Source organism: Ochotona princeps, chromosome 17 (assembly GCF_030435755.1).
Source record: "Ochotona princeps isolate mOchPri1 chromosome 17, mOchPri1.hap1, whole genome shotgun sequence".
NCBI classification, from domain to species: Eukaryota; Metazoa; Chordata; class Mammalia; order Lagomorpha; family Ochotonidae; genus Ochotona; species Ochotona princeps.
Window position 1 is genome coordinate 40,547,173 of NC_080848.1, and position 13,347 is coordinate 40,560,519.

General features: G+C 56.3%; 1 protein-coding gene across 2 annotated transcripts in view; it reads left to right on the plus strand.

Annotated features, from left to right (window-relative positions):
* Nucleotides 1-13,143, plus strand: part of SMTNL2 (smoothelin like 2) — a 44,498-nt gene extending 31,355 nt beyond the window's left edge. For both annotated transcript variants that reach the window (XM_058675924.1, XM_004593985.2), the window contains 7 exons: nt 1,836-1,923; nt 2,380-2,622; nt 3,003-3,078; nt 3,966-4,145; nt 4,433-4,550; nt 4,788-4,939; nt 12,417-13,143. In XM_058675924.1, coding sequence (XP_058531907.1) covers nt 1,869-1,923; nt 2,380-2,622; nt 3,003-3,078; nt 3,966-4,145; nt 4,433-4,550; nt 4,788-4,939; nt 12,417-12,543 — 951 coding nt within the window. In that variant the 5' untranslated portion in view covers nt 1,836-1,868 and the 3' untranslated portion in view covers nt 12,544-13,143. The remainder of the gene's footprint in view (nt 1-1,835; nt 1,924-2,379; nt 2,623-3,002; nt 3,079-3,965; nt 4,146-4,432; nt 4,551-4,787; nt 4,940-12,416) is intronic.
* Nucleotides 13,144-13,347: the final 204 nt, after the last annotated feature.

Sequence of the window (13,347 nt, forward strand, 5' to 3'; positions counted from 1 at the left end):
CATTCTCCTGGCCTCTTCCTGGAGGCTCTCCTGGGCTCTGAGTCTTGCCCTCTCCCACCTCCTGGGCACCGGCAGGTGGTCTCTCAACTGGCCTCTTTGCCCTTTCCTGGGCTGGTGCTTCTCTGTCTTACTGCAGCTGACCTCTTGCCTATGGAAACCCATGAGTGTTGTTTAGAGTTTGCCTTGCCCTCGGGTACTGACTTCTTTGCATCCAAGCTTCCTCCGTGTTCTGTTGAGGTCCTTCTGTCTTCTCCTTCTCACTCTCCAGCCCCACAGGCCTCTCCTGCTTTCTGAAATTGAAATGCCTCATCCCAGGCCCCCAGTACCCACTGAGGGCCTGCGACTATCATTTCTTCATTTCTCATTCTGATGTCCCAGGGTACACATCATGTCCCAAACACCAATCCTTGTCACCCCCAACCCTGCTCTGCCCTGCCAGTGCCTGTCGCCTTCCAGTGCCAGCCTCCTGCTGGCTCCTGGAGGGGGCTTCTCAAACAGTTGGGGTGTCTAAGGAGTCACATCCAAACCCTCGGGGTGGGCAACTTGGGCTGCACCGTGCTGTCCCAACTGCCCACGTCCTGGGCATGTGTGAATGCGTGATCCCAGTGCCCACGACCTGTGCAGACACTGGTCATGCTGCTGCCAACGCCTCCCCTCCTGATCCCTCCTGATCCTCCTGGCTCACTCTGGACTTGGCTCAGGTGCCTCTGCTTCCCAGAAGCTCCCCCGCTCCCACCCTGCTGGGCATCCTTAGGGCTTGGCCTCCCTGTAGGGCTGACTCCTCCTTCCACCATAGCTGACAAGAGGGGCTGGGCTGTCTGGGCCCAGGGCTGAGCTGTTGTTTGGGAAGCTTGCAGGCCTCGGGAGTCGGCCTGGAGGTGCCTAGAACGGGCACTGTCAAACTCTGAAGCCACACTCTTAATAGTCCCTGGATGGTGTCTCTCCTGGTCCCTCATGCCAGACAGACCCCTACCACCTGGCCCCACAGGCATGCTCAACCCTCCCCACCCCCTGCCTGGAAGGAGGGGAGCTCTCTTCTTGGCCATATCTGGAGACTGTGTGACCTTGGGCAGTGCCTCTCTGAGCCTGTGGATGCCATTTGTGGAATGGGTCTGTTATCCCCCACCAGGGAGAGTATCTGTTATCCCCCACCAGGGAGAGTAGAGCAAGTTGGCCAAAGAGGCGTGTGGGGACCAGGGCCTGCTGCTTGAGAGACATCTGAATGGTTTTTGGTGACCTGTTTCTTGAACAAGGATGCTGAGGGCCAGAGGGGACATGATGAGGACCAAGGCACATGATGGGTTGGCCACCAGCCAGGATCCTGGGCTTTCCCGCTGGCCGTCAGTCTTGGCTCTCCATCTGTCCCTTGCCCACAGCCCTTGTGTGTGTGCAGTGGGCTTAGTTCTCCGTCTCTCCCCTCCCTGCCCACAATCCCAGGTGTAGGGGAGCCAATCAGCCCTGTACCTGTGCCTGCACCTGGGGATTCCTGTGTCCCACATAGAGGGAGGGCTCCATGTGGGGGGTCCACAGCCTAGGGGGACCTTGTGTTTCTGGCTTCCTCCTGCTCCCTGCACTGCGGGCCACTGGTCTTGCCTGAGGGGAGGGGTGGCACCCTCACTTGCTCCTTTGGAACCTCCATCCAGATTTTGCCTCAGCCTCTATGGACTTTGTCTTGGGCCCAGGGATCTCAGGGACTCAGCAGTTTGGGGTGTGGCCATCCCAGCTTGCTGTGTGACCTTGATCCATGCCTGTCCCTTCTGGGGGCTTGGGGGGATCTGTGTGGTGGGGAGCTGGCTCCTGATGTCGCGGCCTCAGTGGTGTGTGTGTCTCTGTAGAGTGTGGATCACGAGGACACCAGTGAGCTGGAGATGAGGAGGACCTCCAACTCGTGCATCCTGGACAATGGGCACCTGCCCGGGGCAGGTACGGACTCAGAGCAGAGGAGGGCTGCTGGGAGGCCAAGGGGGTCAAGGCCTTGCCCACTGTCTGTACCAGGTTGTCCTTTGACTGGGGGAGGGGAGACTGTGAGAATGAACCCCAACAGGCAACAGCTACCAGGAGAGCGCCTCGTTCAGAATGAAATGGAACTTCTTAGACCCAGAGGGAAAGGGGAAAATTAGGGAAGTAGTGAGCTTCCTGTTCCTGGAGGAAAGTAAGCAGGGACTAAGGAGTGGTCTTAGCACTAAAAAGGGTGGGTACTGGAGTACCACATCAACTGGTATTGATTGTAGCAGCTACCATGGACACTAGGAAGGGGCAGCTCTGGTTGGAGGAGGACAGCCCCAGTGGGGGAGGCCAGGGAGTCTAGAGTGAGTATGGAGGCCTTCCCAGAGGAGGTGGCCATCACAGCTGAGCTCTCCTGCTGATCCCACATTGCAGGTCCAGGTGACAGCCCCACTGAGGTTGCACAGACCTTCCCGACCCCGGGACCCTCCAAGCCTCGCCCCGTGAGTCTCTCCTTGCGGCAGCCCCACCAGCCAGTCACGGCCATCACCCGCGTCTCCGAGAGGTTCTCTGGGGAGACCTCTGCCGCCGCTCTGTCCCCGACATCTGCTGCAGTCCTGGGGGGCTTCAGCCCAAGCCCCAGTGAGGCCACCACCCCCTGGACTCCCAGTCCCAGTGGTAGGAGCAGGGGCAGCATGCTGTGGGGGCGGAGCTGCCTCAGGTGGGAGAGGGTGGGCAGGTGCTGGGGGAGCCCAGCTCTGAATGGCATGGGACGGCACCCGGCCTCATGGGGGACTTCTGATCAGAGGCCAAAGCTCAGGCTGGAAGGTGGCCTTGTCCTTGCACAAATGGCACAGACCCCTCCTCCTGAGCCCTCTGGAGTCCAACAGGGGCTCTCTGGGCTCCCAGAAGGGGACTTTAGGAGCAGTGTTTGATGGTCACGCGGTACAGGTGGCCTCAGAGAGCAGGCCTCTGGATGCCGCTGCTCTGTGCTCACCTCTGCTGGCTGCTGAGGCAAGCTGCGGTTTGTAACTTCTCTCCCTCCCTTCACCCTACAGATAAGACTCCCTCTCTTACGCGGTCTCTGTCAAGCTCTGGCTACGGGATGGTGACGGCAGGCAAGTGCAATGACAGGTGAGTCAGGGCCTCGTTCCAGCTGCCCAAGCTGTCTGCTGGAGGCCCAGGTGCTGATCCTGGGAGCACGTGTGCTCTGTGGGCTCGTGTCTCCACAGAGCTAGGCAGGCAGGAGAGACACAACAGAGCTTGTTGGAGGAGTTTGTTTAGGGAGCTTGGGCTGCCACTTGGCTTCTCTGTGGTCCCTGAAAGGTCAGTCCAAGATCTGACGGTGGGGAGGGGAGGGCCTCAAACCCCGCTGCAGGAACAAGGAGAAGAGAATGTTCTGTTTTGTCTTCCTCCATCTTAGCTGGCAACAGCGAGTATCAGAGCTGGATACCTCCCAGCCACAGCTGGAGCAGGAATGCAGAGCTGCCCTGAGCTGGGCTGGGCAGCAGGGCCCTTCCTCTGGCTTCTGGACCCACCATCCCCCAGACCTGCCACCTGCACTATGTTTGGCACTGGAGTTGGGGGAGGGGTAGACTTGGCTTTTTTTTTTTTTTTTCTTTTCAGTAATAGAAGTTGAATTGTGAATTTCTGGCAGATTGTGCCAGGGGAGAACAAGGAGGGTCTTATCTAACTGGGACAGGGAGGGCAGCCTGATCCTGGTGGAGCTGGGACACATCTTGTCTGCAGAGGGGGTCCCCTGCCCTCCCCAGACCCTGACACTTGCCAAGGGGCAGTTATGCCCCACGTCCCTTCCTGAGTTGAGCTTTTACCAGCCAGGTCTGCTTTAATTCAGAGATCCCACAGGGGCTAGAATCCTGGCCCGGAAGTCCCTCCTCAGGTGCACCTGTCTGCCTCCTTGCTCAGTGCCAGACAAGAGGACAAGAGGACCTTGTCAAGGGGAGATAAGGGGACGCAGTGTGACCAGGACCGTGTCCCTCATTCCGTGGTTCTCTCCTCAGCCCACCACTGGTGACACCACCTCAGTCACCTCCATCTCTGTCGCCGCCAGCCACGACTCAGGCCCCGCGCCAGGGTGAGCGTCGTCGGGAGCTGGTGAGGTCGCAGACGCTGCCCCGCACCTCGGGGGCCCAGGCCCGCAAGGCGTTGTTTGAGAAGTGGGAGCAGGATACGGCCGGCAAGTACGGATCCTCCCGTGGAGGGGAGTCAGGCAGAGGCCCCCTGTGTTGGGGGTTACTCAGTGACCCCTGCTGGGAAATAAATGGCAGCTGGCCGTGGGGAGCTTGAGGGGAGTGGGTGATTGTACCAGAGACCAGCAAAGGAGGGTATGGGCTGTGTCTGTGAGCATTAAGGCTGCATGTGGATCCAGCATCTCCCCTGGGTGTGTAAAGCAGGTGGCACAGATCCTGGGCTGGGAGGCAGCAGCTGCAGGGGCGGCCCCCACACCAGGCCTGGCCTCTCTCCACAGGGGTAAGGGTGAGACCCGGGCCAAGCTGAAGCGGTCCCAGAGCTTCGGCGTGGCCAGCGCCAGCAGCATCAAGCAGATCTTGCTCGAGTGGTGCCGCAGCAAGACCTTGGGCTACCAGGTGAGCCTAGGCAGGGGCCTGACTGAGCCTCCCAGTGGTCCCAGCCTTCAAGAGTGCCCCTCCATAGGCTGGGGCCAGGAGGAGCCAGGAGTAGCCTAACTCTGGCAATGTGGCGTGGCTGAGCTGGACAGGGGCTGGGAAAACATGCTCGTGGGATTGCATGGGGGGAGCACGTGGGTGAGGGGCGGGGAAACTGTCGTGCCCTCCACACCATCGGCCCGCTCGCCCTGCCTGCAGCACGTGGATCTGCAGAACTTCTCCTCCAGCTGGAGCGATGGCATGGCCTTCTGTGCCCTGGTGCACTCCTTCTTCCCCGACGCCTTTGACTACAACGCACTGAGCCCCACGCAGCGGCAGAAGAACTTCGAGCTGGCCTTCAGCATGGCTGAGTGAGTATGCTGGAACGCTTAGCCCCACCGTGGGGTGGTCTGTGACCCCTGCCCTGGCTGGGGTGCTTGAGGACAGGGAGGCTTTGGGCGACCCTGAGGTTGAGGCCTGCAGGAGGATTTGCTCTGAGGGCTCTGTTCTTGCCGTCGCCCAGTTTTCTGGAGGGCATGGAACGGGGCGCCTGGGAGGCCAGCTCTAGACCTGGCAGGAGGAGGGGTGAGCTGTGGTTGCTGGTCAGCAGGAGATGGGGGAGCCCCAGGGACACTGAACAACTGGGCTTTGCATCCCTGAACGCTGTTCCTGCACTGACCATGAACTCGCCTTGTTGTTGTTGTCATTATCCGTCTTCAGTGGCAATAACAGAATCCCCGGGCCTGGTTCATTGATGGGGGACGGAGGTTTGTCTTGGCGCACAGTCTAGAGGCTGGGCAGTCTAAAACCGAGGGCCTCGTGTTGCCCTGGCTTGACAGAAAGCCTCAGGCTGGGTGGGCCTGTGTGTGAGAGGGGAGGGGGTGCAGGGACCCCCGTGCTTTGTGATAGCTGTTTCTCTTGATTGCTCACCTACTCCGTGGATCATCGTGAGAGCTGGCTGGCCACTTGTGACCTGAGTGGCCCCGAAAAGGTTACACTGCCTACCAACACTGTTGCACCAGGAACCAAGCCTCAACATGAGTTCTGGGTGGGGACCTGTCTTCTTAAGTCCTTCTCCCAAAGGAGAAGATTAGGGGAGGCGGGGACCAGCTCTGGGAACAAGAAAGTGGGTGTTTCAGAAGCCGGTTTTGGGGATGGATTGATGCACTGGCTGGGAGCAATGCCTGTGGCATCAGAGGAGTTGGCAGAGCAGGGTCTGTGAGGGCGGGGAGTGGGCAGGAGGGTGCTGGGGGGGGAGTGGAGGGAGAAAGGACAGGTGCTCACTCCAGCCATGGAGGGACCCTCACCGAAGCTCTCATTGTGTACGTGTGGGAAGGAAGGAGGGGAACAAGGCAGGTACAGGGTAGCACCCTAGGGTGACAACACTGTGGAGTGGGCATTGGACTTGGGACAGATGTATGTGGCCAGCTTGCAGAAGGGACCCACTGGATGACTCTCTGGCCCCTTCCCCCTACCCCCCCCGCATCTTGCCAGGGCCTCCTGTTGGCTGAGCCCATTGAAAAGATGAGGGACAGACAAGTGCCGTGGGGGCTGCCTGGTGCTTGGCTCGCTGACGGTCCAGGAGAAGGGTGGCCGTCTTCCAGGCTGATTTTCCTTGGGGGTTGGGGACATATGTGCTGTCAGCCCCTGCACATTAGCTTCTCTGAGCCTTCCTTGCAATCTCGTGTGCTGCTTGGGTTGAAGGAAGCTGACCTGCACTCCTCACTCTATTCCTGGCCCACCCAAGCCCTGAGCCCTGCCAGGGTAGAACCATGCCAAGGAATCTCATCACCCACACTTGGTAGTGGAAGCCGTGCCTGGCGCAGAGGCTGTGTGCTCTGGCTGCTTGCTGGGTGGGGTGAGGCAGCTTTGGGCTCTAAGCATCTCAGCACGAGTCTCTCTCTCTCTTTTTTTTTCCCAGGGGGAGGACAGGATGGGGGGCGATATCCTTCCTGGCCCATTGCATCGTCTTAGATGGCGTGCCTAGACTCTCTGGGTCCCCTTGGGGTCACAAGAACTCCTTGTGTACTTCCAACCCTCTTTAGTCGCGGCTGCTTGGGATTAGCTGTCATCCTAATTGCAGAAACAGCTTCAGAAGAGTAAGTTGTGCAACTGGATCCAGACGCCGGGGAAGTCGGGCCAAGCGCCTGCTGCTGTAGCACAAAGCTAGTGGGGTGAGGGGGTGGGGGCTGACTCCCCAGAGGAGGCCCAGCTGCTGGTTGTCCAGCCAGGGCGACTGTCAAAAATCAGACTGTTAGAGTGGGTGGGATCTGGGCCCCGAAATGGATGCCCCAGCAACCGCCCTGACTGAGGTTAAGTCCAGGGTCCACTTAGAGAGTTATTTCCTAAATTGCAACTGGCATTTTAGGTGCCAGCTCATGTTCTGGCCACCTCGGTCAATGCCAGCCCCTGACTCAGCTAGGATGTCCTGGGTCCCAGTTGGGTGGCCCCACACCCAGCTTGTAGGGAACACAGCTCCCCTCAGCTGCCAGAGCCAGAGCAGTTCTAGACAGTGCTTTTCCAGCGCCGGCTTGGAGCCTGTGGAGCCTGCAGACTCCAAACAGATGTTTTTCCTGGTCCTAGCCTGGGGAGGTGGTGGTGGAGGCTAGCCCAGGACCTCCTCCTCCTTCCCCAGAGTGAACAGGGGAGCACAGACCTTGGCCTGAGCCTGCTGCCGTGTGGGGAGAGGAGCGCAGTGCCTGTGTGGGGAACCTGCGCAGTAAGCCTGTGCAGGAGTCTCCCTTGGGAAACCCTCAACAGGACACAGGGTGGGGTGGGTGAGGAGAAGCTGGGGTCTCCCGGGAGAACAGCTTGCAGCACCCAGGTTGGTTAGGAAGGCTGGTGAGACAATGCTTCAGGGATCAGCTTCAGGGTTTGCCCAATATCAGGAAGGAGATCTTTCCAGAAACTTCTGGGAGCAAGTACCTTGAAGGCACGGAGATGTATCCAGGACTCAGGCTACAGTGAGTGTGGTGTGTGCTGCCCTCCTCCCAGTCATTCAAGGTCCCAGAGCTTCGCTGGGGCTTAATTTGTGTGAGTGATGCGGTGCTGACAGCGTAGTGGGCATCTCTGGCTTGACAGGTGTTCATTCGCTCGTTTGGGGGCCTGTAGCCCGCAAGACCAGCCCCTTTCATGGCAGAGGTCCAGTGGGCTGGCGCCTGCCCCCTCCCTTCTCACTGTTCCTACTGGACGGAGCCAGAGCCCAGGGCAGGACGTGTGGGGCCGTGTAGCCCTGTGGCCATGGTGGAGGCTTCCCGTTTGCCCTGCGGGGAATGTGTTCTGCTCTCGGGTTTCACAGTCGAGAGGGGCTTCCAGGCTATTTGTGGAGCCCATGTGTCTGTCCCAAACCAGTCACTGGCTCTGGCATCCTTCTGCCGCATTTAGAGCTGGCTTAAAAAAATAAAAATAACCCCCAAGTCCCGCCCTTCTCTGTTACAGGGGAATGCGAGGTAGGCCTCCGCACCCTTCCCCCACCCACTTCCAGCCAGGGCAGGGCAGGAGTAAAGCTGACACTCTTTCCTGGGAGCTTTTCCCAGGAGATTTGCAACACATCGTTCTTCCTGTTATACAGGTGCTTTTTTATTTGTTGATATAATATAAAAGGCACTGGGGCCTCTAAGGTGTCCTTGCTACCACTCACCAGCTTCCCTTCCGGTCTCTGTGCTCGGAGTCTGTCCTCCCCTCGCAGGGGACCTTGTTCTTCTCTGTCTCCCCGGGGATCATCTCTCTGCTACTCTGCCTTTCAAATAAATAAAATAACTCTTAAAAAAAAGGACCCTTAGAAGTGGTGGCTAGTATTGGGCCCTGTGATGCCTGCCTTAGGAACCCGCTGATTGTTTTTCTTTTTTTTTTTTTAAGACTTTTTTTAAATTTATTTGAAAGAGAGAGAAAGAGCTTCCATCTGTTGGTTCACTCTCCAAATGGGCTACAAATGCCAGTGTTGGACCAGGCTGAAGTCAGGAGCCAGGAGCTTCATCCTGTTTCTCGTGTGGGTGCAGGGCCCCAAGCACTTGGGCCATCCTTTGTTGCTTTTTCCAGATGCATTAACAGAGAGCTGGATCACAAGTGGAGCAGGACTTGAACTCGTGTGCATATGCTATGCTGGCATGGCAGCTGGTAGCGTTACCCGCTATGCCACAGTGCTGGCCCTACTCCTATGCTTGTGTCTACTTAATTAAGCGTAACAGTGGAGTGGGGGCACCCAGATGAGTGAACTCCTACTGCCCTGGTTGCCTGCTAGGAAAGGGCCTTGTTCACGGCCCACTGCCCAGCCTTTCTCGGGGCCTGGCGGCCAGTGGCGAGGCAGGGCCGTCGGAGAGGTGACCGAGCCTCGGAGTGAGGTGTTGGGATGGTGGAGCTGCTCTCAAGGTGTCCTCAGCAGCTGGCCTGAGAGGGGGAGGAGCTCTCCCGAGGGCCAGGTGAGGAACAACAGATGCTTGTGATAGCTTGGAAAGGTGAACCCGGTCCTGGCTTTGCGGAAAGACTCCAATTTGCAGTCCTTGACAGTGGACAAAGCCCCTTTGCACGTCTGCCCTTGTTAGCAGACTGCCTGTCCCGGCACGCAGCCCTGCCCTCACCTGTCCTTGCTGGCTCACAGCGGCTTATTGGGTTCCCTTACAGGTTGCTGAGGCGAGGTTGGGATCTGGGGCAGAAGTCTGCGTTTCGCCTTGACCTTTGGTGTCTGATGAGAGGCCTGATGTTTGGCCAGCGCCACCCCAGCAGGACCGTTACAGCCTTGCTTTGTCTTGGCGGAGCTGAGCACAAGTTGCCAAACCCACAGAGGGTGGCGAGCAGAGCCTGGGGTTCTGGGACGGGTCCAGGGGAGCCCTCAAGTGCTTGTTGGAGTCTTTCCTGCAACTGGCCTCTCTGGGAAGCAAGTAGGCATAGATCGGATACCTTCTGATGTCAACCAAGGAAGGGGGTGGCTGGCAGAGCGAGAGTCTGCACCTGTCTACACAGATTTCACAGCCTGGCCTCTTGCCCTGTGGTCCATTTAGCATGTGAAGGCCAGGCATGATGTTAAAGACAGCAGCAGTTAACAATGCTGACGTTTGGGGAGCCCTTTGGCTGTGTCCTGTGTGAGCTCACTAACCCTCACTCCTTTGGGAGAAGGGGATACAAGCTGGGAGGGCTAAGTGTGCTGCTGAGTTTTGCGCTCTGAACAGTTAAGCACTTACCCTTTCGTTAAAAAAAAAAAAAAAAAGCCAGATGTCCCTGGAGCCTGCAGCTGCTGGACACAGGGCTGCAAAGTATCATGGGTTTTTCCTCTTGACTCTACATGCTAAGGTTGCAATACCCAGTCAGATGTTGGAGGGGCAGGGGTTGGCAATTCAGAGACCACTGCTGCTGTTTCAGACTCAGTGCTCAGGTGCATGGGCCAGTGTCCTTTTGTTATTTATTGATCTGAAAAGATTTATCTAGGGGATAGCATTGTGGTGTAATAGGCTAAACCTCCTCCTGAGGTTTAGCATCCCATATGGGCACCAGTTGGTGTCCCAGTGGCTCTACTTCCGATCCAGCTCCCTGTTTGTGGCCTGGGAAGGCAATGAAAGCAAGGCTTTGGGACCCTGCACCCACATGGGTGACCTAGAAGAAGCTCCTGGCTTCTGGCTTTAGACCAGCCCAGCTCTAGCTGTTGTGGCCATTTAGGGAGTGAACCAACAGGTGGAAGATGTTTTTCTCTCTCTCCTCTGTAAATCTGCCTTTCAAATAAAAATAAAATAAATCTTAAAAAATTGACTTATTTGACTGAAAGGTAGAGATAGATCTTTTATCTGATGGTTTATTCCCTAAATGGCTGCAATTGCCAGGGTTGGCCAGACCTAAACCAGAAGCCAGGAGTTCCTCTGGGTCTCCCACATAGATGGCAGAAATCCTAGGACATGGGCCATCCTGCATTGCCTTCCCAGGCTGCTTAGCACGAAGCTGGATTGGTGTCGCAGGCTGTACTCTGATCTACTGAACCCCTCCCCCCCCGCCCCCGGGCACTGCCTTGGCTTTGAATGTCATTATCTCGCTTCTGTAAGGCCTTCAGCGCCCCATTGGGCCCAGGGGAAAGCCTGGTGTGGCCTTGTGCTCACACTGGGTGGGTTGGAAGCTAAACCAGTGTTTCCTGGGGCAGGAGGCAACGGCCCTGGGCTGTTGGGGCTGGGATGACAAGATGATTCTAGGCAATTTTTGACAACCCATGGGTAGGTTGTGAAATCTGCTTAGTTGTTCATATTCAGCATTATAAGGGGGGGGGGGAGAAGGATAAACATGAAGTGTGAATGTCAGCGGTAGCAATGGTAAATATTTCTATGAAAGTTGAATCTACCAATAGTCCTCCCCTCCCGTGCCTGTGGCAGGCAGGTCCCGGGACTCCCCCAGGGCACCAACATCTACAGCACCAGAGTGGGCTCTCAAGTCACCCACCCGGTCCTCCCGTGGGCTTGCAGATGCTCTCGGGTGACTTAGACCATCTAATACAAAGTAATGCTGGCTTTATTGTGTTGGCAAGAAAAAAAAAAAACAAGCGTGTTTAGGTGCAGTTTTTTAAAAATAATAATTTCAGTCTGTGGTGGGGTGAGTCTGTAAAAGTGTAACCTTTGGGGGGGAAGCTGGGAAAAGAGAGAGAGAGAGAGAGAGAGAGAGAGAGAGAGAGAGAGAGAAATATCCTCCCATCTGCTCGTCATACCTTAAAAGCAATGGCCAAGGCTGAGCCCAGGCTGAAGCCAGGAGCCCATAGCTACACCCAGGTCTCTTGCATGGGCGGCAGGGGCCCCGGCACTTGGGCCACCATCACTTACCTTGCTAGGAGCATTAGTGTTGAGCTAGATTGGAAGTGGAGCAGCCTGGACTCAAACTAGCATTCACGTGGGATGCAGGTGTTGCAAGTGGCAGCTTAACCCACTGAACTAACAGCGCCAGCCTCTTACTTTTCGTTTTGTTAGTTTTATATTTATGCTCATAGTCCTTTCTGGTTTCCCAGAGACTACTGATAAACATTTAAACTTAAAATTTCACGAAAATTAAAATAAGCTGGTCTACTGAAAACATATGAGTTGTGTAGGTCATCCATGAATGAGGGAAGTCTTAAAATATCTATTTGTTTATTTGACAGGCAGAGTGAGAGAGGGACAGACATTTTCCATCCACTAGTTCATTTCCTAAATAGTCATGGTAATCATGGCTGGGCCAGACTGAAGCCGGCTATTTCGTTTGGATCTCCTACGTAGGCAGCTTGGGCCATTATGACCTGCCTAACCAGATGCATTAGTAGGGAGCTGGATTGTGAGTGAAGTGGCCAGAACTAAAACCAGTGCCCATATGGGATGCTGGCATTGCAGGAGGCAGCTTAACCCTTGGAACCATAACTTCCGGTTATTTAAAAACCCTGTTGGGGAGCACTTGAATGTCGGCAACGCCCGCATCGCCGCGTACCCCAAGCCGAGCGGAGGGACTAGGGTTACAAAAAGACAACACACAAGACAACACAAGACAACACGCAGTGGGTCGCTCTTGTAAACAGAATGCCAAGTTTATTTGGGGTCAGCCTGCATCTTTTATAGGCTTGCTAGTCCCTCCCAGTATTATCCCAATGCTCAAGCAACTGCTAAGCTCCCCTGGGGGCATCTTAACAAAGAGGAAGCAGGGAAGAGTAACTTGCAGTCAAGCCAGGGGCTAAGTGTATCAGGCCAAGATTGCCCATCCTGTTACCCTTTAGAAACAAGCTAAGCTGTGGAGTTAACCCTTGGGAGACGGGGGCCTACACATGAAAACCTTGGGCTTCTGGCTGGATCCAGTTTGGGGGTGAGTGACAATTGCAGATCGCCGGGATCACTGCCCTGATGGACTTTGCTGTTTCAGGAACCTGGCCAATTGCGAGCGCCTCATCGAAGTGGAGGACATGATGGTGATGGGCCGCAAGCCAGATCCCATGTGTGTCTTCACCTATGTGCAGTCCCTCTACAACCACCTGCGTCGCTTCGAGTAAGCCCTTGATTCCACAAGATCAGCCCCAGGCCGGGATGAGGTCTGGGACCACCTGTGTCCTCTCCCTGAGTCAGGATGACCCCCTCCCCAGGGGCAGTAGCCCCTTGGGGAGGACACACAGTGACTGCCTTCATGCCCAGCTGCCTTCCTGATGAAGCCCGAGGAGCTGGGCTGCGATGTTGGGCTCCGAAACCAGAGCAGAGAAATGGTGCTATGTAACACTTCCTTGAGAAAATGCCTGTCCTTGAAGATTTCTGGAAAGCTAAGCTACAGCTCCCCCAGTGGTGGTTTTTGAGCCCTTGGTTTGCCTGGCTTCCATTGAGAAGGCAGGTTCTTCTACTTCTTCCCACGAGCCCTTTCCTCCCCATCTCTGGGCCAGGGACGGCTGCCTCGGCAGCTTGGCTGAGCAAGTGGTGGCTTAATCCTGCCCATGTCCTTGCCCTGAGCCCTCCAAGGCTTCCCAGGAGCCCTGACACGCATGCCGCTCTTGAGGGGTGGTTTGGTTTGCATCATTTTTTAGGAAATTTTGCTGCAAGTATTTATGAAAGCCAATTCCATCTGTACCGTTGACCTGTTTGTACATAAAGAGATGTGTTAGAGCGGGTGTGGGATCCTTTATTTCCCATCGGGAAAATGTGATTCTGGGGCTTGAGGGTGTGTCCCCAAAGGAAATCCTCCCTGGGCCCTTGGGAAGTGGGGACAATCCCCATCTCAGCATCTGCCTGTCTGTCTCCTGGCTCCATGGCATTGAGGGAGCGTGCACAGTGAGGTCCCCTTGGCACATCTGCTCCCCTGAATAAATAAG